The sequence below is a fragment of the Gymnodraco acuticeps genome, unplaced genomic scaffold, assembly GCF_902827175.1.
Source record: "Gymnodraco acuticeps unplaced genomic scaffold, fGymAcu1.1, whole genome shotgun sequence".
Taxonomy (NCBI): domain Eukaryota; kingdom Metazoa; phylum Chordata; class Actinopteri; order Perciformes; family Bathydraconidae; genus Gymnodraco; species Gymnodraco acuticeps.
Genome location: NW_022991375.1, coordinates 5,178,741 through 5,206,729, shown reverse-complemented (window position 1 = coordinate 5,206,729; position 27,989 = coordinate 5,178,741). Strand labels below are relative to the sequence as shown.

Below are 27,989 nucleotides of genomic sequence, written 5' to 3'. Positions count from 1 at the left end.
CCGGAAGTGACGGATGTAGCCACGAGCCCGACGAACGGCTTGTTCGAAAATACAACAAGGAAGTGACCGTTTATTGTAAAGGAAAATAACCACCGGATAATAAACGCTCTCCTCACGTCGGGGGTCGCCTTGCTCGGTTGTTGGGCGTCAGGGGGTAAAGTCACCGTGGACTTGCCCGAGGTTTCAGGTCGTCTCCAGGGATTCTGGTTGTAGCCAGCAAGCTAGCTAGCGATGAACACGGACGTAGAATTTCACATCAGGCAGAATTATCCTTGGACCAAGCTTCCTGCTAATGTCAAACAGGTACCGTGTTTTAAGCTATCCTCAGGGGGAAGGTGAGCGGGGAACACCGCTGTGTACTGGGGGGTGAACCTGTCAATGTCACCGCGGGGCTCTGTGTCACACAGCTGTCAGTGTCGCACCACTCGGTAAATAACCTCTGCAGAAATACAGCCGGAGCCACAGCTGGCCATCTTTACATTACAGCCCTTGAAGCTACCCTGGCTGGCATCACATGACAGGCTGCTCAATAGGTGGCGTGTCACATGATTTTAGCGCGTGGATATCATTCACACCTGTGTGCATAATGTGTGTTTTAACTATAGGCTTGCAATGTCGAAGAGTTACGAAGGTTATTTTATTATGAATAGTATGTATAACCCCCTCCTCCTGCATATACGTTGTGCTATCACGCTAGCATGTCGTGCTGAAGTGGAGGCGGGTGTATGTACACACAGAGGCTCTGTGCATCCTCACCAGAGATGCATTGCACAGTATGCACACCCTTGGGAAATATCAGTTTTTCATTATGTTGTAAGTCTTTTTGTCTGACAAACATGAATGCATCAATATGGAGAGATTCAGAAATGATGGTTAACTGCAGCACAGCACCCAAAGGTGTTATAGTTTCAGTGCTTTACTCATGGGCATCCCGGTGTTGTGTCAAATTATGCAGCCCTTGTCACGGGAACGCGCATTTGTAAATGAAACGTTAAGACCTTAAAACGATGCTTAAAACGAAAACTAAACGTCCAGGTTTTTTAATAGTAATTTACAGACTGTGAGTCGCTTAGTGGTAGCTCAGTCTTGATTCTTGTGGTTAAACTTTTGGCTCCGTATTTTGATGGTAGTGGTGTCGAATCCTGGATTTTTCATTCAATCGTCACTTCTTTTACGTTCCCACAGAAATAAACTGCATTCTCAATTACGTTTAGCTGGAAACGTATTTTTTCCCACGTTACGTTTGTTATGAACGTATCAAATACGTTTATTTTCTACATGTCTTTGCCATTTATTGTCTTGCACATTTGTCATATAATAAACAACATATATGTTTACAAATGTTACATAGTCTTTGTCAGCATATTTTTGCCACGTTATGCACCCCTTGCTATCTTACAAAATAAAAGTCTCACATTCATGAAAATTGCTCCACTCATTGGTACTAGTCCTACAACCATACCCTGAAAAATGCTTGAGGGTGGGAATAAGAGAACCATCTTTTTGGGTGGGGTGCATGTTATGACAGGCCTGCTTATCACAATATGCACCCCCTTGCTATATTACAAAATAAAAGGGTCACCTACATGAAACTTGCTCCATTCATTGGTACCCTGCCTCTGCCTCCTTACTTGGTCGGGCCGCTCAACGGTCAGCTTCACAGGAACCATCACTAAATAGTGAGGATGAGGAAGTCCACTGTCATTTCAACCCATGCAACTGATTCTTAAACTGGTTTTAAAAGCCGAGTCTTCATATCCACACATCGTAGTCCAACATCATTTATTATCTTTAATCGTTTCTTCATTTGTTCAATGAATCTGTGTTTTATGTGTGGATTCAACCATCTTCATTATATTCCACCTATAGTGTTACCCCTGACCTTTGCTCCCCAACTTAACACTCAGATAATGCAGGCACTTCAGAGAGCCTAAATCTGCTTAACAGTGTGTGCAGAACTGACAGTGTAAAACTCCTACTTAATCACCACAACACTTGAATAGGCTGTTTTCAATTACGAAAATCTGACAGCATCGGTTGGTGGGATTATGCTTTCACAATTCAGTTGTTTCACTTTGAAATAGCAACAAGGTGGGTCTGTGATTCAGACTTTTCACACCATGGGTGGGATTCCTGAAGTTTTATTAATAAGAATGACCAACAATTTATGAAGGTACTGAGTGCACTTTTAGTTTTGAAAGTATTTATTTTTGTAGTTGTTTGTTGTGATGTTCAATATGTTATGGCGTTTCTCAAATTAAGTGTTGAAGGTTAAGGCATAACGGTTTTATTCAAATTAGATTATCCTATTAGGTGAAATGTGTTTCTGTTGCTCCCAGCGTGCATATTATCGGGTGCAACCTGGCCTGCCGTATAAAGCACCCCCTTAAAAAAGATGGTTCTCTTATTCCCACCCATCAAGCATTTTTCAGGGCATGGTTGTAGGACTAGTACCAATGAATGGAGCAAGTTTCATGAATGTGAGACTTTTATTTTGTAAGATAGCAAGGGGTGCATAACGTGGCAAAAATATGCTGACAAAGACTATGTAACATTTGTAAACATATATTTTGTTTATTATATGACAAATGTGCAAGACAATAAATGGCAAAGACATGTAGAAAATAAACGTATTTAAGATACGTTCATAACTAACGTAACGTGGGAGAAAATATGTTTCTAGAAGACATGTAGAAAATAAACGTATTTGAGATACGTTCATAACAAACGTAACGTGGGAGAAAATACGTTTCCAGCTAAACGTAATTGAGAATGCAGTTTATTTCTGTGGGAACGTAAAAGAAGTGACGAATGAATGAAAAATCCAGGATTCGACACCACTACCATCAAAATACGGAGCCAAAAGTTTAACCACAAGAATCAAGACTGAGCTACCACTAAGCGACTCACAGTTTGTAAATTACCATTAAAAAAGCTGGACGTTTAGTTTTTGTTTTAAGCATCGTTTTAAGGTCTTAACGTTTCATTTACAAATGCGCGTTCCCGTGACAAGGGGTGCATTTCATGATGGGGGTGCATCATTTGACACAACACCGGCAATGCCCAAGATGTGACTGGCTCCTCTCCAGCTACCAGTCAACATGACATACTTGGTCTGTGCAGGGACTTGAACTAGCTTCCCTTCGGTTCCCAGCGGACTGAGTTAATGCCGCCCAAAGATGTGTGTGCATCTACCCAGAGGCACAATAAAAACATCCAAGTACCCAACAGGATTGCTGCTGGATCAAATACATATCCAACATCATTTGCATAACTTTGCTCCACTGCCCAAAGGCTCTATACCTCAAGGCTTTTTGGGAGTCATCTGTTTTTTGTTGAAATAATTGAATAGTTTTACGGATGCGCATTGTTTCCAAGTTTCTCTCTCCCGATAAAGACATTTCATTTCAATTCAGGTTGTTTTCTTTCTCTTAAATTAAAATCTACACCGCTTACTGCGTGGGTATAACTACCAGAGGCCAGATACTGCTGTGGCCCTAACTGAGTCGAAGGCATGCTGTAGCCAAAACAATTAACTTTATCATGACACTGACAAAGTGAATGGGTAAACCAGGGCCTGGAAATGTTCTAGCATGGGACAATTATACACATTGCACAGACAATGGTAGAAAGATGTTGATAAAAAGGGGCCCAGTAGGTCATTTTACCCCTAAAATGTCAATCAAACCATGATCCTAACCTTTGTGCTTTGTTTTTGCTCTGCAGTGTTTGGGGAACTCTCAGCGAGAGTATGAGAAGCATGTGCTGCTCTACAGCATCCGCAACCAGCTGCGATTCCGCAATAACCTAGGTGAGTTACGTTTTTACCTCACGCCAGTGCTAAACATACACCTTGTACTCACACGTGATGATACGCTGCTGTGAGATTAAAAGAGCTAACATATTCACTTACATTAAATGGCATAATAAAAAGGCATAAGGAATATGTGGACTGGCAGAATATGTGCCCGGGTATCTAAAAAGGCAGTTAAGCAAAAATTGCACCTGCACAAGGCCATCTTCCCAACAAACACATTCTCTCACTGGTACATTCCCTGGAATATTGGTAATACTTGACCCCCATTTCAGTACAATTGTATGTGTATGAACAGGTAATGCGGTTTTAGTGATATCAACACATTACCTATATCATTTCCCAGTGTCTAAAACACTTTATGTAATCAATTGTCTAACTTGCTATGTGACCTTTTGAAGCCTATTCAGTATTGGATAATTGTTCCTTTTATTACCTGGATTTACCTATTTTAGGTTTCCCGGAAGTATGACAGCATGAAAACTCATGTTATATGTGTTTTATGAACAGTGCGCCACGTGAGGAAGGATGAGCGCAAGTATTATGAGGAGCTCCTGAAGTACAGCCGTGACCACCTGATGCTGTACCCCTACCACCTGTCTGACATCATGGTGAAAGGGCTGCGCATCACTCCGTTCTCATATTACATAGGAATCATGGAGGTAAGCCACTCCTGCTGCAATGCACAACAGAAAAGGAAGAATGGGGTTTGATGTGGAAAGGCTTAAATTCATCAGGATTTTTGTTAGTCTTCTCAAACACCTGAACATCTATCTTTGTAAACACAGTATGTGAAAGCTCTGGCTGATTCCAGCATTGCTGTCTTCTGAAACCAAAGACAATGACAAAGGTGATTTTCACATTTCCGTCTGCGCTTATAGAACTGAAATGACCTGGGTAAACTCCAAGGCGACGAGCAGGAGTTGTTATTGTTCATCAGCAAAGATTCTCTAATTGGTTTCGGAGCTCCGTCTCTTATTTAAATTGAACAGAGCCTCATTTCTGGCATCCCTGGAAACTACTGCGGAAAAAGCAGTTTTAGACTAAACAAAGAATCCATAAAGCCATTATAATAAGAAAGGTCTAAGCTTTTCACAGCTATTTGTAATGTGTTCTTTGAATTTTGGAAATATACTATATGATATGGTACACCTGAAAAGATTTGTTGAAGAAATACCCTTTGTTGCAGCTACACCTTAATCATGTAGCCACAGTATGTTACAGGAGCTAGCACTATTGAGCCACATTATTTAATTATATTTAAATTACATGTAGAAACAGAGGAACATGATAGAGCTGCATCAAATAGATTCAAGAGTTATTCATAAAATTGCTGCTGAAAATCCAAAAATCATAGTTTTATTGAAAAAGTAGATAGAAAGTGATAATCTCAATAATTCACAACAAAGTTTTAGCTACTGAAATATTAGAGATTCTATTTGAAAAAATATAATATATATATATTTTAAGCAACAGACACAGACTTATATTAGTTAAAGAGAGTTGAATTCATAACTAAGACAGACTCATTTGATACAAAGAGTCCCTTTTTAAAAAGAAAATGATGAATTCACACAATCAAACAGACATTCAAAGCTTTATTCGAAAACCTCAATAGAAACTTTGAATTAAGAAAATTGTCTACTTCCATATAACATGGCATACATTACCACCATCATCAGATAGATATATTCGGTTGCTCTATAAAATATTCTGTCTTGAGTATTTCTATGTGGATAGACCTGGCATCAGTCAGGCACTAGGTGTCAGTCAGAGTCTAGTGAAGCCTCGTGTAGCAGCTGAGAGACACAGCACTGATCCCAGGATAAACACACCCAGAAACATGTTTTCTGTTTGCTCTGCAGTCATTTTTGGCTTTGTCCGCATCACGCCTCACCCTCTCTGATAAGTCTCAGTCTGTAACACTTTCCCTGAGACTTTGACCAGGTCCAGTGCTTCTTGACTCCCGACAATAATGGATACAACAACTCATCGAACTGTTTCCATGGTGCTGTAGCTTGAAAAGTAATCAATATACATATAATAGTTGGATGTAGTTTAGTTCGCTCTGTTTTGTTACATTTGAAGCTGATTACATATATTGTGTATATTTTTTCATAATGCCCTCAGATATATCTTTTCAGTTTCCCCACCCTGTGTGTTTACTCAGAGAGGGTGTGTGCAGATGTTAGCCGCCACATATGATTATTCCACTTTCACATTACTTCCCATTTTACACAGATATGACTAATAAGCCCAAAAGCTCTTTCTTACAACTCAACTTAAAAAGACTTCTTTCATTTGCCTATGCATGCTAAACTTAACTTGACTGAGCTTTTAATTGTGGCCGCTGAATTGCCGAAGGCTGTCATATTCTGATAATCCGTTTTAAGCACTTAATAAAAATGGGCTGTAGAAATTAGCACAGCCGCCCAGATCTGCTAATCCTGTTATTAACCAGAGGCAGAGGGACACAGAAAGGGAAAGAGGGAAATGAGTTCAATTATTTTCCCTGTGTCCTTCCTGTCTCCACCTTCCCTAACTCTCCCTTCCTTCTTTGCACCTCCAGGATATTATGAACAGTGAGAAGAGTTACGACTCCTTGCCCAACTTCACTGCTGCTGACTGTGAGTTTTTCCTCATCCGTATTTTTGTCTCAGCCCCCCCCCTTTGCTAGGGTTGTTGGAGGTCGTTCATACGGTCATTGGAGGGGCACATTACATTTAAACTGGAGATAATCAAGAGTTATCGGACATTTTGTTTATTCACGGGGCGAAATCAGCACCTATAATGAAACTAAAGCTGAAACAAATTGATTATTTGATTAACGGAAAGCTAACTGTTTTGATAAATCGTTTGAATAAAACATATTGGTTTGGTCGGACATATGGAGCAATTTAAAGAGATTTCCCTCAGCTAAAATATTTTCTGTTTTGATTCAAATGTTGTTATTTTTTTTAACACAGAGCATGTCCTGTATCCAATATAAGTAAATTAAGCCAAATCAAATATTTGTACGGAAGTTGGGTATATTATTTGTTGGTAAAAATAAGTTTTTCAGATTTTGCCTCTGCTTTGACGAGGCATGCCTTTCCTATAAGACTGCTACCACTTTCCCTCAAACAACAAACTAATCTCACCATGGTTTTGACAGTTTATTAGAGTAACGATTTTCAAAACCCCCTGACAAGCAATAATCAACCTGAAACTTGTCTCTGTATCTCTGTAACAATCCAACTCTGGTAAATAGATTTATTTAGTTTTGACTGATATAAATGACATTTTATAAAGGATTATAAATTGCTTTTCTGCAACGATAATACTTGACCAAGGAGCTGTGGTTCTCGGTAATGATTGTAAAACCAGATTAAGATTGTGTCAAAGCTGGAAGTGTACAGGCAGTTGTAGCTTTCTTTGTCTTTCTGCTGTCGAGTCTAAAGGGCTTTGGCGTTGGCCTGTGAGTGGCCGAGTCCTGGCTGAGCAGGACCTTCACGCTGTGGGGACAGAAGGCTGCCAGCAGGGGCTTTTCCCCTCAAATCTCCCTGAAGGAGCTTTGGAAGTGTGTCATGCTGCAGTGGGTGGCTGGAGAGACAGCAAAGTGTGTGTGTGAGTGTTTTTTTAGGTAGGCGCCTGCGGTTGTTTGAGGGTGTGTGAAATGACAGGATATGTGTGCAGGATTCTGCTGCGTTAATAGACCGAAATGCGTACATCCCGTATTTGTCCCTGAATGCGCTGGCAGCCGTCCCAGCACATTCTGCTCTGCCCCTTCCAGCCATGGGCATCAGAGGCTTGAGGAAAGGACAAGGTGGGATCTAGAGTCAGATAATTATACCTCTACCTCTGTACCAGCTTTACAACTGTGCTTCATGGGCCAGTATTTTCTCAGACAGACCATACGTCTTAATTTATTCATAGATAAAAATGCATGCACACGCTCACTCTTAAGATACTTCCCAAGATGGATTAGTGGTGCTTTTGTGTCTGTGTGTGTTTGGATGGTCTCAGAGAAGAATTGGGAGGGATGAAACCCCTCTTTAATGGTCACACATGCAGAGCACACAGCACACAGTGACATTTGTTCTCTGGTTTAACCCATCCTAGTACCAGGAGTCTAGTACTAGGAGCAGAGAAGGTGTGTGGTTTTTGTGTATACGTACCCCTTCAGCAGAGTTGGGATGAGTCACTGCTGCCGCTCGTCAAGCTTTCTCCGAAGCCACTCTCAAATATGAAGTTGGAAATATCCAGAAAAAGCTAATTCTCAAACTTCTTTCTTCTTGCTGTAATTCTCTGCTGCAAAGCCTCAAAGTCTGTAATTGAAAAATGCTTCAGACTCTTTTTTTCCCGGCTGTACTGCAGCCAGAATGATATGTCTTAGTACATGTACAGACATTACATATTCAAGGCCAGTTACAGAGTCATGATTGAGTTTGGCTGACTTTCTCCTTCTCATCATTCCACAGGTCTGCGGCTGCTTGGCATCGGGAGAAATCAGTACATTGACCTAATGAACCAGTGCAGGTCGTCCAAAGTAAGACATGTTTCTAATACAGCCTTTTAAATAGATGTGTTCATATTATAAAGTTCAGTGTAAAGTGCATATGGGAATATTTAATATTTAATCCAGCTGTATTTTCTCAGATTTAGCCGACAGCAAACTGCATGGCAATTCTCAATAGATAGAACGGCCTCATAAATGTATTTACAAAAGCCAGAAAACACACAATATCTTTCCACCATTGTCTTCACAATTATTAGCACATATCAGCTCATGTTAATTAGATTTGAGTGACTTAGTCTGATCTCCATTTCTACGTTTTTCTCCTTTTTCAGAAATTCTTTCGCAGGAAATCAGCGCGAGACCTGCTCCCATCCAAACCAGTGGAGATCTCTGTGGAGCCGTGGTGGACGGCGCAGACCGGCTACATCACCGAGGACGATATCAGGGTGCGATAAGTGCTCTGCCTCTTTTATTTCCCATGGTTAACCATGTGTATGGATTTGTAATGTTTAGTATTAGCATGCAGGGATGGATACAGTGGAAGGAGAGTTGGCAGATTTAATTATGTTATTTTATTTCATATAGCAAATGCAAAACCGTACTCTTTTAATCCTTATTCAATTATCAATTATCATTGATTTACAACATAAGTGAGAAAACATGTTGGCTGGTGTTTGTTTTTTTTCATTGAAGATTCTTACACGTCACCCACCAAGCTACAATCATTGATCGTACGAGCGCCTGCACTGCATGTGGAGATCTCACCTGACTAAAAATAAATACCTGCAGCGTTCCCAACACTTCTTCTCCCCTCCATAAATAGGAAAAAATAAACTCTGGAAAAACAGTCAAGGAGTTCATACATTTCATCATCCCAGAGACTGCCCTACCCCTGTTGTTCACTGGAGGCTTTTTTGACGAACAAAGCCACATATCCAGCTGTGCTCTTATGTTGTTTGTTTGATTTTGTTTGTTTACAGATCTGTTCCACAGCAGAGAAGAAAGCCATTGATAAGATGATAGATGCTGGAGCTCAGCTGGCTGGAACAATGGAGTACAATGTGGTGTTAAGTGAGTATCTGTCACATGTAATGTTCAAATTAAAACACCTGAAACTGCATAATCAATGTCATAACAAAGTGACGTTTACACCCTGTGTTAAAAAGAAACAACAATTATTCATTTCAATAATGGTTTGCTACTTAGCAAGAATGTCAAAATATTACTATTATTTACTTTTAGAGATTCTTTAACATATAGAAAGAAGCAAAGGATATTGACATTGTCACCCTCTTTTATAACAATTTTCAATTATTTTGCACCTATTCATACTTTCAGCTTTGTCTAGTTCATATGTTGTTGTATTTAAAAGATGTCTCCAATCTGTTCCCCTTGAATTTTATATTTAATTTGAGGTGGACTGAATATTTCAAACACAAAGCATTTCAGAGTGGATTGCTTCACTGTCTTACTTTTTCCAAATTAGATTTGTTCTAGTCTCCTGTCCCACCCTTACATCCGGTTTCAACAGGAATTATGGAACAAGTTTCTCCAAAGAGCTACTCTCTTTACGGCGTTACAATCCTTATGCTGCAACAAAGAGATTAAGTATTATTGGAAATGAGTGCTGTTTAAATAGTTTGCTGGTGCAGATGGAAGCATTACAAAATCTGCAATAGCAGTTGGGGACTGAGTCTGAGGTAGTTTTTGTTTATTTATTTTGTATCTGCCTGCTGGTTCAGCATGAATTAACCTTCAGAACTAAACTTCTTTTTGATATAAAATTACATTTGTTGACATAAATGGATAATTGAGTTTGCATCTTTCAAATTCAGCTAGCAAGAGGCAACATTCACTTATGATATTATGGTGTGAATATCACAGATGAAGCAGAGGGGCTGCGGTCGTGTCTACGCAGTTTAAATGTTAATTAAAGAAGAGTTTCACAGTCATGCACCCCGGCCACTGGAGTGCTGCGGACTGAGTTGGAATAAATACAATTAGATACAGGAGTCACAGGCAATTTAAATACAAGTCGCAGTTCAGATGAGATTTATTAAGCCATTCTCATTATGTGCAATACACAGGACAGAACTGTGTACATGTTAACAATAACAATTTGGTATAGTAAGATTTGTTTTTCTGAATGTGGCAACCATATAATTGGTTCAATTATCCTAGCAGTATATTTGTCTTTTCACTCTAGGCTTGTACAACCGGGGCTTCATATACGTGGATGTTCCCATATCTGATGACAGCTGCATCTCAGGTATGTGTGTGTGTGTGTTTAACATCCTGCCATAAACCCCCCCCCCCCCCTTGAGTATTTCTTTGACTGAACGCTATGTTTACCTTAATTACAACTGTGGGGAAATAAGCTGTGATTATGGGTAATTGACTGATCTGAAACGAGGCCTAATAGTGTCATTAAAGATACATACAGTATTTCAAACAAACAACTTTTTTGCAAAGTGATATTATGTTTTCTTAAAAAGTAGTATCTATTGGAATGTGTGTTCACCCCTCTGTGTGTTTCAGTTCCCCCGCTGGAAGGCTTTGTCATGAACCGCGTCCAAGGCGATTACTTTGAAACACTACTCTACAAAATCTTTGTGTCCATTGACGAGCAGACGAACGTAGCGGAGGTAGGCTATAGAAACACCTTTTGTTGTTCTCTCCTGTTGTGTCTGCTCAATGACATATGACTGTGTGTTTTCAACTGAGTCCTATTTATTTTTCTTTCCTGACCCCCCCCCCCCCCCCCCCCCCCCCCCCCCAGCTGGCGAATGTGTTGGAGATTGACTTGGACTTGGTGAAGGTTGGTATCCACTTGCTGCAGAATGTTTCTATAGTAATATACATACTAAAGGAAGGAAAAGTGGTAGATCTGGGGATTATTGCGCCGCTTTCCAAAATTGACATCAACAAGACAGGGTAATTTCCTCTGGTTCCACTTTGGTTTTGATGAGATTTTGAGAGATGGTTTTTGCCTCTCTGTATGTTTTGAAAGCTCACTTTGTAGCAGCAGAAAGCAATGAAGTGAACAACCTTCTTCACTTTTTTGCCAATTCGTTTTTCTGAGCCAAATATTGAGATGAAAGTTTGGCATGAAAGCTGATACAACAAAACATTTCTATTTAAACGTGTTCCTTTAGTGTTTGCTTTCAGAAGGCATGCTTTTATCAAATTTCACTACCGGTAATGTGTTGTATAACACATTTGTCGGAGTAGTAGATTGGCCATACGAATTCTAAATTAAATTGTGTGCAAATGAATGAGAAAGGAAGGGATAATATGTAGCTTAGCATTAAAGTTGATTTGAATGCACAATTTAGCCATTCATTCTGAACACACACACGCTCCCACAGAAACACATCTGAGAGATAGCCTGTGACACACACACACACACACCCACCCCATGACTGATGAGGGCTGAGCAGCACCATTCCAGTTGAATTGGTGCTCGAGTTTGACCCAGTTCTTCCCAGTTTCCTATTCACTCTCGATCAGACACTGAGCCAAACTCCCAGTGTTGTGACCTCCGGTGTGAAGAGCTGAACTCCCCTCCGTCCCTCTGCCTCAGTTCATGCCTGCAGCTTAAAAGCAGCACTTAACAGAAACGGCTGAAGGCTGAGGAAGCCACGGTTCTCCAGGAGAAAGCCGGTAACTTTAGAGTTGATTGAGATGTCTGAGAGGTCTCCTTTGTGCCGAACCCTTTCCCATTGTGACTTAAGTTTAAGTTTCTCTTGTGTAATGACTGTCTCATGGCCTGAGTCACTTGAACAAAGAAATCCTCCCTCTCTTTTGATATGGTAAGAGGAAGGCTAAGAGTTGAACTCGGCTTGCACCTCTGTGTGTTGAGATTTAAGACGCAATCAAGCCCCTAACTTGATTGAGGTGACCTGAATAAAACCTGAAAGGGCAAGCCCAGTTGACCACTTTAAGGAAGCCAGCTGACTGTTTAGTGGAAATGTTGATGTTTTACCCTTTTGGATTTGGTTCAGGTACCATCAACAATGAATGACTTGTTATTGTAATTCCTCTTTGGTGTTGAGAGAGCCTCACCTGAAAGAGTATCCAGGTAGCATCCAGTCTCTCTTAGACCTTCACAAGTCAACATTGTTGTCAGTAGTGAGAAAAAAAGCAATGTTCTTATTTTGAGATGTTTTACAAGCAATCATACAGGAAGACAGCTATTTTAAAAGGAAAGCTACAATTGTTGCCACCCGCCGTCTCGAAAAAACCATACTGTGAGTAAGTGGTGCGATCCACTTTGTTTTTCGCCTTTTCATTTCCCATACTTATTGTCTATCCTCACCTAAAGTACACGGAGTTCGTCCAACTCTTTTGTGAGGAGAAAGGCTTCAAGATTCTTCACATTTTTGGCTTGATTTCCTTGAAAGTACTTTATTTTTAAAAAGCTGTATAATTGATGTATACATTTCCACATTAGTAAAAGTCAAGGAGAGTGACAGGTTTAAAGTTGATGATAGTAGATGACGTATTACGGTGAAAGAGTATCAGATTTTTGTGGGTCAAACAACTTTTGATTTTTGTTTTATGAATGTTTTAACAGAATGCAGTTTCCATGTACTGCCGCCTCGGCTTCGCTGTGAAGAAAGGTCATGTGATCAGCGCAGAACAGCTCCACCCCTCCTGGAAGAACGCTGCGTCCTCCAACAGATTCAAGTATGTACAGACAGACACTCTAAACCAGTGGTTCTCAACTGGTCAGGCCTCGGACCCACTTTTTCCTTTGTCAATAAATCGAACATTTTGAACCACTCAAACCTATTCAGCAAAAAATCATGCTGTAATATATAATAATAATAATACATTACATTTATAAAGCGCTTTTCCTGGTGGCTTTTCAGCATACAATATTAATTCAAGTGAAGTACAGTGCCTTAACAGAACTAAAGTATGCTTTTAAAAAAGGTTTAATGAGATGATGGAATCAAAGATGAACTGTATATCATAAAAAGGCACACATGCTGAAAACCCAACTGCAGAAGGGGGGTCTGGGGGGATTCTCCCCAGGAGATTTTTAGAAATACTAACATATAAACTACGCATTCTGGTACACTCTGAGAAGAAAATAAATACATATATTACTACCCGACATATTAATAATATTTTATGCCATTGTTTGTTTTTCACTTTGTTCTGACAGCTGAACCTGCTGCTCCTCACAGAGAGAAGAGCAAAGAGGAGAGAGTCTGTGTGAATTACTTTAAATTGTGGGTAGGGTAGATAGCTCCCATTGTTCTGTGACCTGTCAATCATCAAACCAGGGGTCATATTTCATTACGTGTTCATTTTGATCTGAAGTTGTACCCATGGATGTATAAAGAATAGTTCTACCGCAGAGTTATTCTCCGTGGGGACTGAGAAGATGATCACTACGTGACAGAAGTTTTCAAAACCGTTTATGGTCTCCGGTACTTCCAGTCCAACGCCTACTGCATGCACAGCGTTAGAAAATCGGGCCTTCAAAATAAAAGTTTGACTTTTTTCCACAAAAAAAATAAAAAATGTAAAATACATTTCCTTTTTCTTTTCCTTCACTCACACATCTGCGACCCACTCGAAACAGGTCCGCGACCCACTTTTGTGTCGCGACCCACCAGTTGAGAACCACTGCTCTAAACCGTCCAATTGTCCCCATAATTGTTTAAATATATTTTTCAACCTTTTACATACCAGTATGGTTTGTGCCCTGCACCTTCATCCACCTTGAAAATCCTTTAAAAATATGATATGTAACTTTTGCATTTAATTGTCTAAGAATAAATAGGGCCATGTTTTACATATTGTTGAGTTGTGTAGTTACTAGGAGACAAATCAGCTATTTTAATAGAAGTTAATGGTCCCATTCATTTGGTCTTCTGTAATGGCGTCGTGTGGCCTCTGAGCACGCGCCAGTGTTGTGTTTGTTTGCCAGAATCTTTAACTGGAATTCGTTATCCAGTTCTAAGCGAGACTTTTACTTTACTCTTTTAAGATCTTCGACATTTTTAGATATATAAGTTAATTGAAGATATCAGAGAAAAGGGCTGAGCACACGGCAGCCAAACAGTGTCAGAGAAACAGTGATTTTAAAGTGAGACTGCTTTATTCAGTATTATAATTGGAGACATCTTCTAATAATTGGGCTTACGGTAAAAATCTCCTGAACAATTTGATGAACAAATTAAGCAATTCTAACTCGGTGAAGGTCACTGCATTGACAAACTCCCATGATCCCATGCTGCTGCACAACTTATTTTGTTATAATTCTGAAAGAGTCCCCAAGTGGCAGAACATTACTTATTCTTGGACAATTAGATTTCTCTTAATATTCAATTATTTATTACGTTTGAATAAACTACTGCACTTGGTTTGATTGTGTTGATGGTGCTCTCTTTAATCCCTGTGGCTCGCTCCTCTGTCAGGAGCACTGTGGACCCTCAGAAGATGCTGCTGTCCTGGGACCAGGCCAGTCCTGTGATGGAGGGGGGCTCCTCAGCCACCGACACCGACACCACCAGCCTGGAAGAAGGTCTGAGTGGCCTCACTCACTCACTCACTCACTCACTCACTCACTCACTCACTCACTCACTCACTCACTCACTCACTCACTCACTCACTCACTCACTCACTCACTCACTCACTCACTCACTCACTCACTCACTCACTCACTCACTCACTCACTCACTCACTCACTCACTCACTCACTCACTCACTCACTCACTCACTCACTCACTCACTCACTCTGCATTGAATGCAAATGAAAACACATCTTGATACACAAAGCCCTTTTCTCAATATTGCTTCAGAAGTTTTGAAGAAGCAGCATTAATTAGTCCCAGAGAAAGCTTAGTTATGCTTCTGAATTTCATTCTCACATTATTAGTTGTTTTTCGAATAACTTTTTATTTGTGGTTTAATATTAACTTTGTTATGCCTATTAGGGTGCCAATTTTGTGTTGCTGAGACTAACAAATTGGATATTATCAAAGTGGCTGTCAACATGTATGTGTTCTAATTTCATTATTTTAAAAAGAGACACGGTTTGTGTTGGACCTTGAAAACACAGAACATTTGACATGAAATCATAAGCTCATATCCTCAGCGTATGAATCGGACTGCCAAGTAGTTGTGCTTTTGCATATATTCATGTTCATGTATTGAGTTATGCATTTGGTATACCGAATGTCTGCTTTTTATTTGTCTCTGCAGCAGAAACAGGAAGCGTTAGCAGCTTAAGCATCCCAGCTGCTCCCACCAAGAGGATCGCCTTCCTGTTTGACTCCACTCTCACTGCCTTCCTCATGATGGGCAACCTGTCTCCGGTCAGTCACTGAATGTGGACGCTAGAAAACACACAGATTCTCCATGATAAAAAGCTGAATAGAGACATGACGATGTAATCACAATTAGATTTGGACTGTGCATCCTGACTCCTCTGTATTTGTTTCTCTATCAGAACCTGAAGAGTCATGCAGTGACCATGTTCGAGGTGGGAAAGCTGTCCGATGAGACTCTGGACAGCTTCCTGGCTGAGTTAGAGAAGGTGAGACCAGCAATGGAAACAAAGACAAATAAATACTTGTTAGTGTATCTAGTTAAGCCTCCGTCATAAACACCAGAGTATGCTAAATTACAGCGCAATGTACATGCTCAGAGGTTCAAACAAACATGTATCTCGTGGTGTCTCTGTCTCCAGGTGGAGAGCACAGCAGAGGGCGAGGCTCAGCGTTACTTTGACCACGCTCTCACCCTGAAGAACACCATCCTTTTCCTGCGCTACAACAAGGAACTCACTCAGGACCAGGGACCAGATATCCCTAATATAGGTAAATATACAGTTACTCCCTCTCTGTCCTCCCCATTATGGGTAAATACATGCAGGTGTTATTCTCCCATACCTGTCTATACATGTGCTAAATAGGAAGCTTGGAGGTCCGAGTTGTTTTGTGTATCTTTACTCAATTTTGTCTGCTGTCTGCACACAGTTCCCTCCTTGCTGTGTTGTTCGTTTTTTTGCCAATAATTGACATATAAATGATATAAATTAAGCCAGTTCAGTACTGGTTGTTTCAAAATCACTTGGAAATTGGAAAATGTCAATTAGACAGAAATGTAAGGTGAGAGCTGGAACATGCAGTGTGAACTTGGTGGTGACTTAAGTGGCTCATTATAATGTTCACTGGCAGATGAATTTATACTCTTTTATATGTACCAGTAGTCTTCATCACAATGTGAAATTCAGGATAAGAAAACACTCTGGCTTGTGGGGGGTTAACTGACGATAATTGTCAGCAATCATCAGCTGTATGACACTCTTTTCCAATTTACACCTTGACTCTACTCTAATAATATTATTTTAGTTACCTTTAACACAATTGAGGCAAACAACCGCTATAAATTAATCTTATTCAAAGGTGGGGTAGGTAATTCACTTCAGAAACACTTTTTGTTATATTCCATGTAATGCTCTTAACATCCCGATAGCAATGAATACATTAAATGCTTTGACAATAAATACATTAAAAAAGACATTTCATCTGTGGAAGCCGTGGCGCTGTAAAAAGCACGACCAATCATCTGAGCCGGCCCGGCTAAAGTAACTGGATGGCCTACCTGCCTGTCAGCCTTCCATCTGTGCACAAATTTATCTCATGCCCTCACTGGTCATGTGCGCGTTCGTGTGTGTTGGAGGAGGGGCTCTGTAAGGAAGTCTGAAGGAAGGGGCAGATTTTTTTCGGCTGTGTACTTTCAAATTCTAGCGCACTCGAGCTGGATTCTCCATTCTTACCTACCCTACCTTTAAATCTGTGGTTTTCAATAATAAATCACAAGCAATGAAAGATTGAGAGATATTTGTACGTGAAGGTTTTGCCTAAGACTGTAAACCTTTTTGGAAGCAATGAAGAGGAAGTGGATCTTCTATTTGTTCTACTTTTGGCAAACTTGTGTCAAAACTTGTCTCTCTGCTGAATCTTCCCTCCCCCCCTCACCTGTTTCAAACTTGAATATATGACCATATTTTATTCAAGTCTCCTAAATATTGTTAAAGGCCTCCAGAGTGAAGCTGTATTGTTCTCCTGGAGTCTGTAGGGGGAGTCGGCGAGGACCAAGCTAACTGAGTTTCCCTGTAACAACGGTTGTGACACCAGATGCTGTTTGTTTGCTTTGGCAGCGTGCCTCTCTTCTGATTGCCTTATCTCTCAGTCGTCCTCAGCTGCTGCTCGAGATGTCTGCTGGTGAGCGAGCACACTGAGAGCCCGCTGGGTGAAGCCCACAATTATACACATTATAATGAGAATAAATAATAAATGATTATCAGATTGCAAAAATCAAGATCCAAACCTTAGACAATACAATGTGAAGCAGCAGCCTCATTGCATATTGTGAATGGCTCTTATCTGTTTTACTCTACGCTGTGTCTGAGATTCAGTTATTTGCATCTGCTTAACTCCGGTTATGATTTAACATTAATGATCACCTTTAGCACTTAATAGACACCTCTTAGACTTATATCTAGCATGCCAATGTTGATTATTAAATCAAAGAAGGCCATGTTGACACTTTCTCCTTTTGGGAGGACTTTCTTACAAGCGTCTCTTTGGAGAGAAGACTTCTCTTGACGCCACTGTTATAAATAAATAATCTTTACTGGGCTCTCTGGATGGAGTTCTTCAAGCCAGTTGCTGTTTGATGCATCTACACTTGGTAGAATGATTTACAGGATCTTTATTTGCACTCATTGCTTCTGTACACTGTAGGCCAAACTCTTTTTATCAACAGGTCAAACAATAGTAAATGCGTATTTTACAACTAGTTACAAAGCAAAGAATTAAACGTTTCTAGAGCAGAAATTGTGCCACCGAAAAAGAAAATTCCATGAAAAATAAATAAATAAATTCTAGACTGTTTAATGTTTGACATTACTGTATTTCATGGATGCACCCACATATTACAATCAGTATTTCTATGTCTGCTGCTCTTAACTTAGGAATACTAAAGCCTACAAATATTATGATGTGTGTAAATCTGAAAACAGAGAAAGATAAAACTGGCAGAAAATGACAAATACTGGTTTATGTTCCTAGCCTAAGCACCAACTTAAAAGACTACAATGAAAATGTAAGATGTAAATCTGTAACTCTAATATTTAGATGTAACAAACAGAAATGGCAGGTCGGGTAAAATATTGGTTTCATAGCCAAGATGTTGAAATAAAAACAATTTCACTAAATCTAGTTGACGTCTTGTGCTTAAACTTGGATGTGCAGTGTACTTTCGGTGCAAATCATGACAGATAATACTGTATGCTCAAGCCATGGCGTATAGATAGTTTGGTTATCCCTGTTAGGAATAGTAAGTACAGTAAAAGGTAACAACCAGCAGCTAGTTAGCTTAGCTTTGCATACATACTGGAAACAGGGGTAACAGTTGGCAATTCATTCTTTACTCTCTTCTATTCTTCTACCATCCATGAAGTAACTTCACAAAACACCCAACAACTCAAACTACATGCTTCAGCCCGATGACTCACGGTAAGATCTCAGCTTGTTTGGTATAGAAGTTGAAACTGATCTTGTTTTGTCCCCTCCAGGTTTCCCCTTGGACATGTTGCGCTGTGAGAGCCTGCTGGGTCTGGACCAGGCCACCTGCAGCCGGGTCCTCAACAAGAACTACAAGCTGCTGGTCTCCATGGCGCCGCTCAGCAACGAGATCAGACCCATCAGCAGCTGCACGCCTCAGGTACGACTCCTGGAGGGAGGGGGGGGGGGGATACTGTGTCACCCTGGGATCAAATGATGACCGTTGGAGAGTTGTGAGACAGTGTGAGACAGTTTGTGCATGTGGGGCCTGTTTAGTTTGCCTCTTTCTGTGTGTACACACTTGAGTGATCTGTTGCCGTGTATGTGTGCTTTGTGTGCACTCAGTCTGCAGTTGCCCCCAACAACAAGGCTATACAAAGAGTGGGAGAAAGGCTCATGAGTAATTCCTCTGCCTGGCTTCAATCCAGCTTTCTCGCTGAGCCCAGAGAGACAGAGGGAAAGAAGTTAAACTCTTGTTGTGCCATTCACGCTGCTCTTTATTCACACACTGCTGGGAGTCATTGAAGTGGAATTCAATGACTTTGTTGCTTTGTTTTCTGCTTGGTTCAACAATGGCAGCTTCGATTTCAGCTTCTTCCACAGAAAACACAATTACTCTCCTTTGTCTCTGTTACTTACCTTCACTTTAAGTGTGTGTTCATGTAAGAAATTCAATGGCAAAAGCATTAATGTGTGTTTGTACCCACAGCATATTGGCCCAGCTATCCCTGAGGTGAGCTCCATCTGGTTCAAGTTATACCTGTATCATGTGACCGGCCAGGGCCCGCCCTCTCTGCTGCTCTCCAAAGGCTCCAGACTCCGCAAACTGCCAGACATTTTCCAGGTTAGCACATACTAATAATTAATCAGATAAGTGCACATTTGAGTAAGTAAACGTATCCTGATAAAGATTCTGTACAAGCTTAAGAAATCTTTTTGAAGCCGGATAAGAAAAGCCCCGCACGATGTAATAAGAAAAACTTATTTTTTGAGCCCGATCAAAGATGTGACTGCACACCTTTTCACTCGTCTTTGACTCCTGCCCTTTCAAATGTTGACCTTGTCGCTCAGTTTGTAATCAGAGTACTGGAGGTGCATTTCCCGTCATCTCCTTCTACCTTCATTTATACTGTGCACCTGCATTACCCGCACCAAAGGCTTCCCTGATACTACTGGAATTTTGTAACTATCCGTGGAATGCGAGACAGTGAACAAAAGAGAATCAGATTTTCACAGAAGAGCAGGTTATATCATGCAAATGGGCCACTTTATCGGAACAAACAGCATGTGTTTTTCTTGTTGTCATTTGACTCCTTTTAACTGTTTTCTTACATAGTCATTTTAACTGAAGGATTTACCTCCTTGTAAAACACAAACGCCTCGCTCCCTTATATCATGCTTTGACTCATGAAGAGGTCAAACTAGCTGCAGGGTGTTGGTTTAGTTATTAATCAGTGTTAGGTTTGGTGTGGTCAACTTGACATGTCAGTAAACAGAATACAAATAATTCCTCAATAAGATTTGTTTTTGACTGAGATTATACATGAAGAAACCTTTTCATGTTATTTGAGTCTAGAGGTACTGTTACATTCCACTTGTGTTAAGTTCCTCATTATATGAATACCATTATTCTTATCATTGCTCAGTACGGTACATAATGAGCTGTTGTTCTCCCATGACGCCGTTGAGGCACCACAGTCTCATGGTTTCAGGGATTAGCAGCTGTGAGTCCTTTCCTTGACCCACATTCTGTTTCTGTCCAGACCTACGACAGGTTGTTGATCACCTCCTGGGGTCACGACCCCGGAGTCGTGCCAACATCCAACGTGCTGACCATGCTCAACGACGCGCTCACACACTCTGCTGTACTAATCCAGGTAAACACACATACTGTAAATGAGCTCCACTTTAACATTGAGGTGGTTTTTCTCTTAATTGCTTGAATTTGATTGCGTCATCTCATGTTATGTAACTGCCCCTTACGTGTTTTCAATAACAACACATGTGGTGCCACTGTGTGGATATATAAGCGGTGCTGTGTGTGTGTTACCCTCAGGGTCACGGAATGCACGGCCACGGAGAAACCGTTCACATCCCGTTCCCCTTTGATGCAGACGATCTGGAAGGAGGTGAGTTTTTATCCGTGGATAAATCTTTTAAATGATACAGTCGTAAAAGAGGTGTTTTTTGACGTTTCCCTTCCCTGTAGTGTGCATTTGATCTCGAAAACATGTTACAGTAGAGGCACAAAATACAGATAGGAACTCTGAAAATTAGCTTAATAGGGCCCCTTTCATTTGTGTTATTACAAGAATAATTTAATTAAAGTAATCTAGAGCTTAAAGCTACATTTATTTTCTCATAGGTCTTATAAAGAAATAATTTTAGCAGAAGCAAACATCCGATAAACTGAATATGGCACATTTTTAATTGTTTACAATACAAGTTATTGACACCACATTTTTGTTCACATTACTATTTTCATATCTCAATAAAGACTTAAAACCACAGAACAAAGATCAGTATTATCTAACGTAGCAAGAAATGGTGGACTTCAACATTTGCTTTCCACTTCTATTAACCTTGAGTTCATGAAGGTAAAAGGCCACACTGGTCCTCTTCAAAATCATGCATTAAATAATGAATAAGTCATATTGCAATATGAGTGTCCTGTCACTGTCATGTTGCGTATAAATAATTAACGTAACATGAGTCAAGCTATTCAACTTTCTCTGGTTCCTCAAATATTCCGTTTTTGGGCTTAAGGGTTTAAACACGTCAAACATCCCCTTAATACATTTGCTGTGACAATATTACTTCCTCTGCAGAAACAGAATTGATATGGATGCCATGCTGCACAGATATTAATATAAGTTTATATGGCGTCTTGTTGGAGTGATCTTCACTGCCGTTGTTTGTGTTGTCTCTCCTCCCTGCGCAGACTTCTCCCACTCCAACATGTGTGTGCACAAGGCGCTGCAGAAGCTGAAGGAGAACGTGGACCTGGAGCACCAGTGTGGCTACGTCACCATGCTCAACGCCAACAACCGGCACCGCCGCAGACCCAGCGAAGGCAATGAGTGCAGAGGTAAGACACACTCTTTTTTTGTTGCAGATGTTTGTATGTTAGCGACAAGACATAGAGTTGAATTAGTAACCATGTATTTGCCTCAGCGGCCATTAACACTGATAGTGCAAATTGGATTAAGTCCGCAGTCCAGTTTAATTATCCTGTTTGCTGCATAATGTGTCCATTATTGTGATAGCCTTTGCTAATGGACACGGATCAAACAGCATTAGCCTTTACCTTGAGATTCACTGATTTAAATGTTGCTGACATAATTGAAACACATGTTCTTTTTAACGTAGATATTCACACATTCTATTTTAATTGACCTCTCAAATGTCATTCAGCAAAATTGATTGAATCAAACTTGTTTTTTTAAGTAGCTTCTTAATTAAAGGTCTGTGATCTAGCTGTGAAACAACCTTTCTGTGTCTTAATGCTGATGGAGAGTTGTTGCCTTCTTTAAGGGGAAACTCATCTGGGGGGGGGCCTGGACAACAATGGCAGCACTGAGTCATTTGAGCTTGTGACAGAAGAAAACAATGGGGAAACCAAAGCAGCAAAGACAGACAGTAAGGCTACTTTTTTGATTAAAGAGATAATTCACCCAAAATAATAATTAAAAAAATACTTTTTCTTTCTCTTACCTGAGTGCTCTTTATCAATGGAGGTTCATTTGGTGTGTTTTGCAGAATGTAGAAGATACTGGCATTAGAGAATTCTCATCGGCAATGTCTGACAATCGTGACCTGGTTTCTCAAGATAATCAGGTTGTGATATTGTTAGCAGTTTAAAGTAGGAACTCATTTTTATGCCGAACAACATCTGAAAACGGTATCACCATGCAAACGGCTAGTTCCATTATATTTAAAAGAATACAGAAATATCTCAAACCATATCCAGATTGAAAAAAAACGCATTTTTGATTTTGAGGTGAATTGTTCCTTTTTGATATGCTTCTTTCTTATTCGTTAACCTTCAAATGACTTGATCAAATGTTTGAGGGTTGGGGGAGACAGTGAAAATTAGCCTTTCTATGCTAATGTCTTGTGTCTTAAGTAGTAAAGTGTGTCCTCACCATCCCTCCTCTCCGTGTCTCTTTTCCTTCAGGCCTTTCCTCTGAAGATGAGTGGGTTCCTCTTGAGCTGTGCTTCGGCATGCCCCTCTTCAGCTCCGAGCTAAACCGCAAAGTGTGTCGAAAAATCGCCTCGCACAAACTGTGCAGCAGCGAAAGGTACAAAAGAACAAAACACCCAGCATCCTCAAAGATTTCACTTTTGTTTAAAACTTTGAAAAAGGTGTAAGGACGTGTGTTGTGACTTTGTTGTTGTTTCAGCCTTCAAGAGCTCCTTTACTCGAGCCGAAAGCTATCGCTGAAAGTGTTGAACTTCGTTCAGTCATTCCAGGTAAAAACACTCTGCTCACTCTACAGGTTCACTCTTGAGAATACTTCCAGAAAGGAAAGGAAATTAACAATGTCTCTTGAAAATATCAGCAATCAGAAATGTATTATTTAAAATGAAATTAATTTTCAGTTAATCAAGATTAAAAACGGATTAATAATTCATACTTGTATCCTATTTAATCTGCTTTAGAAACAACATTGTGCTGTATTGTGAGAGAGAAGGATTTAAAAAATGTGGAAAACAATCATGATTGTGTTATCACATTAGAAAACCACATAATTAAATCTTTGTAATAACCGTCTACACAAATAAATATTGCATCTTCAATCTCGAGATAATGAGATAATTAAGACACTATTTTGATGCAATAGGATTAAAGGTCCCCTATTAAACTGTTTTTCAACAATATATTATAGGTCTCAGATATATACAAAACATGTCTCTGAAGTGTTTGGCTGAAATAACAAACAGATCATTGCAGCATCCCATAATCTTCTCTGTTTCAGCCCTGTTTCAAAAGTGCTGATTCTGTGTCTGTAGCTTTAAATGCTAATGAGCTGCTGCTGGCCACGCCCCTCTGAGAGATGATTGGTTGAAAAAAAAACCACAATGGTGCTCTAGGAGGAGATTCAGGTGATAAGGTGGGGGGAAGGGTTACCTTGGTTGCTGATTGGCTAATGGCTACACAAGCCAAAAAACATTATGACATCACAAAGTGGCCAAAATCTGATCAGCTCATTTTCAGACAGGTTTTTATATAAATTGATCAGGACAAAAAGTGAGCGAATCTTTTTTCCTGTAACTTTCAGAATCTCTTACCACAAGGGGGATTTTGCATAATAGGTGACCTTTTAAAATAACTGCCTGGCGGCTCTTTTATCAAACCTTTTGTGTTGAATGAGTACTGGTTGGATAATACCATGTGCTATTATTTACCATAAATCTTTTTTTAAGAAGGGTTTTTGATTCTATACATTTTCCAAACTAACATTTTTTATCCTGAGGACCTACATCCAGTCTGAAAAAATACTTCTAAGTGAGGGTAAATACTGTAAAGAAAGCTTGGCTTTTTATTGTAATTATTTTTAGAAAAGATGAAAGACAACACATGGACATACCAAACAGAAAGGTAGTGTGTATTGCACATGCAGTGTCCTGGAAATTGGAGCGTAAAATGCAATAAAAGGACCATAGTTCACTCTTGAGTGCAGCCACACAGGGTGGAGGATGTGAGAGCCGGGTTGAGATAAAGGTGAAGTATTATTTTGGTTTGCAAATCATTTGGGTTGTTTTCACTCTTGGAGAGAATGTATTAGGAGACTATAGGGAGAAAATAAATATTAAGCAGAAAGGAACATTAAATCCTAACAATTTAGTAGGAAGTTTAGTTTAAAATAACACAGGAAGTGATAATAACACTAATTAAAAATGTACAACTAACACAACACAGATGTGCAGAAGAGGTAAGAAACCCCCCCAGGGCTTACAGTCAAAATGTATCCTTAAACCATGGATATTTGTTGCCTTAACATAAGATATTTAAAGGTCACCTACAGTATTATGAAACATCCACGTTTCCTTGCCTTTTATACATAAACATGTGTCCCCTCTGTGTAAAGAGATTCTGAAAGTTACAGGAAAAAAGATTCTCTCTCTTTTTGTCCTGATCCATTTATATAAAAACCTGTCTGAAAATGAGCTGATCAGATTTTGGCCACTTTGTGATGTCACAATGTTTTTTGGTTTGTGTAACCATTAGCCAATCCACCAACCAAGGTAACACCCCCCCCCCCCCCCCCCCCCCCCCCCCCTTCCCCACACACCTTATCACCTGAATCTCCTCCTAGAGCACCACTGTGTTCTTGTTAACCAAATATCTCTCAGAGGGGCGTGGGGAGGGGCTCCTTATTTTCATCTAAAGTAAAAGACAGAGAATCAGCTCTTTTGAAACAGAGGGGGTTATGGGATGCTGCAATGGGTGATCTGTTTGGTATTTCGAGACAAACACTTCAGAGACGTGTTTTTTTTATATATCGTCAGTTTGAGACAATATATTGATGAAAAACAGTATAATAGGGCCCCTTTAAAACTAAAAAGACAATATAAGGGAAGGGTAAATGTGAATATTTCTACCTGATGTATCTGTTCCTCTTTGACCTTTTGCATATTTTACCTACGCATCTTTAACCGCAAGATTAGTTAAGATGTTTTTGAAAGAAAAGCCACAGTATAATCAAACAGGAACCATTCTACTTGGCCTTTAGCAACTTTTTCGTCCCAGAGTAACGACTCTTGTGTTCCTGGTTGTCCTGATCCACTGTGCCCTGTGTCAGCAGGACAGCATCCAGCCCTCTGACATGGACAGCGGCGTGTCGAACCCTCTCAGTCAGCCCCCGGCCGAGTCCGGCGTCCCCCTGCCCGCCCTCAACCTCATCTTCAAGGACGGGCAGCTGAAGGAGTGGAGTGGGCGGGCCCCTCCTCCTCTCGACATCTCCGCTCTGCAGAAGGACCAATCCACATAAACCCACCTCCCCAAAAAACTGATTTGGCCATAAGGAAAAACGTCCTCTCATCAAAAAAAGCCCCTCCTCTCACTGAGGGAAATTGTAAATCGAGGTCCAGCCCTGCATCGTGTCCATCAGTCTTGGGAAAATTAGCCCCGCCAGCACTTCATCACCTACTGTATGAGGAATCTCCTTCTGACAGTGTTGCCCCCCCCCTCACTGTTCCCCTCTGTGGTTCCTCATATTCGTAGCAACGCAGTGTTATTTGTTGGAGTGGTGCTATTATCACAGTATATAAGTGATGCAGATAAACCTTACCTGGAAGATCATTTACCTGGAAACACACACGCTGTTCTCCACTGACTATCCCCTCCCTCCCCACCCCACTCTTCTTCAATCTGAGTGTTCTGTGAGAGCGAAGTGGTTATTAATTGTATAGATGTTATTGAAATGACCCACAAAAGATATGATGAAGTTTGACATCTGCAGGACTCATTTGACAATATGCATATTCCAGGACCAACTTTCAGGACGGATGGAGTCCAGGTTCAGCCCTCCTGTGTTGTCTCACGTTACGTGATCTGATGCATGATACTGTTGCACAACTCATGAAAAATACTTGTCGGGGGCATTTATTATTTGCACTGTGCAGGATTTCTTCAAACCTGTGGATGAAGTAAAGTCATGTAATTATTTTTAAACGTTGGATTCCTTGTATTGCGTACCTGGTTTTAGACGTTAACCACAAGACAGGTTTTCCTCTTGGAATTTAACAGGGCATCAGAGAAACTCATCATGATTCCTCAGTACAAGAAACACCAAAGACCCTTTTCTGTTCCTGTATTATAAGTTTTACTTTCTTTCCTTTATTTAGCTGCCTTATCATCACTGTCAGCCAATCAAAAATGACAAGGTCTATAGGTTTGATTAGCTTACTTTTGCCTTTTTTAAGTGATTTATGCACATTTGAACAAGTGTCTACAACCAATACAATCATCAATATTGAGCCATAAACTACCAACATTGCCCTGTTGAAGAGTTTGAGAAGTTGACCTGATTGCATGGATTGTTAACAGTCAGGTTTGTGTTTGACCCCGGCCTGCCGCAGCCAGTATTTCCCCCTGGATCGACTCCAGTTAGTGAGCAGTGCACTCTCCAAGGGTTTCTGTTTACACTGTGTTGAAAAATGGGCTTTGTAGTCTAGAGAGGAGAAGGCAACTTCGCTGTGAAGGCTGTCACAGACCCATGGGATGGAAATGCTAATGCTCTGCCCGGTGTTTCAGAGATGTTTTGGCCCAAGAGTCTGAACTCTTTCATGATTTTTCAGTGTGGCTCGAAGAATATAGATCTCCTTTTATTGCATTTAGAATGCTAATCTACTTTGTTGAACATTTTTCTTGCATTTCTTCTTCTTTTTTTTGTTTTTAAAGGAATCTGTCTCCTGCAGTTTTTGACCCCACTTGTGGTTGTTATTTCTAATAATATGATGCCGAAATAGAAAAAAAAGGACTAACATGAGGTCCGGTTGAAGCATGATGACTGTGTAGAAACTGTTGTGTGTATGCGTGTGTTGTACACCTTACTCTTGGTGTGTTTTTCATACACGCCTACCTTTCACAGGTCTAGTTGCAGTGCTCGGTCATCCTAGATATCCCCCATCCTCCACTACAGTGTTTAAAAAAAAATGCTAGTTTTATATGTCAGCCTATATTTTAGGAAATCTTTGTTGTAGCTTGTTTGATGGGACTGTGAATATCATTGAGTGAGTTCATAATGCTCTTGTAATTAAATGGGATTAAAAAAATATGAACGTGACATTCCTTCAACATGCACTTCCTCCATCCTTACTCCATTTCCCCCTCTGCTCCAGATACATGTTATTATGATGAATACATATGTAAAAAGTATATGAGAATATAAATAAATATGTTATAAGAACAAACTCTTTTTCCTCCCTGAAATGTCTGTCTGTGTCGTTCTTCCTCCTCTACTCTTTGTTGATTTGTATCACTGATTTCTGCCACTAGGCTACTGCCTCTGAACTGTAGCCACACATTACATGACATTAAGCCGTACTCGGTAGATGTTTTGCTCGCCAGGCGGAACAG

The 27,989-nt window shown here is 40.3% G+C and overlaps 1 protein-coding gene across 2 annotated transcripts; it reads left to right on the top strand.

The window, feature by feature from the left end:
- On the top strand, positions 1-27,842 carry fam91a1 (family with sequence similarity 91 member A1). Of its 2 annotated transcripts, none has more exons than XM_034241041.1 (24): positions 1-303; positions 3,727-3,811; positions 4,325-4,476; positions 6,384-6,441; positions 8,275-8,342; positions 8,645-8,758; positions 9,293-9,383; positions 10,519-10,581; positions 10,851-10,957; positions 11,092-11,130; positions 12,889-13,001; positions 14,747-14,853; positions 15,537-15,646; positions 15,781-15,867; positions 16,021-16,150; positions 18,916-19,064; positions 19,614-19,748; positions 20,668-20,781; positions 20,961-21,033; positions 21,846-21,992; positions 22,439-22,543; positions 23,082-23,205; positions 23,308-23,377; positions 25,714-27,842. In XM_034241041.1, the coding sequence occupies exons 1-24, from the start codon at positions 232-234 to the stop codon at positions 25,897-25,899; spliced, it is 2,499 nt and encodes an 832-aa protein (XP_034096932.1). In that variant the 5' UTR covers positions 1-231; the 3' UTR covers positions 25,900-27,842. The 2 variants fall into 2 exon arrangements, with proteins under 2 accessions (XP_034096932.1, XP_034096931.1); XM_034241040.1 differs by having other exon boundaries at positions 15,534-15,646.
- Positions 27,843-27,989: the final 147 nt, after the last annotated feature.

Bases quoted from the DNA above. Each gene is read 5' to 3' on its own strand.
- fam91a1 (XM_034241040.1), top strand. From the start codon at position 232: ATGAACACGGACGTAGAATTTCACATCAGGCAGAATTATCCTTGGACC. The intron at 10,958-11,091 runs GTAGGCTATAGA...CCCCCCCCCCAG, and splicing joins AGCAGACGAACGTAGCGGAG to CTGGCGAATGTGTTGGAGAT. The intron at 21,034-21,845 runs GTGAGTTTTTAT...CTCCCTGCGCAG, and splicing joins TGCAGACGATCTGGAAGGAG to ACTTCTCCCACTCCAACATG.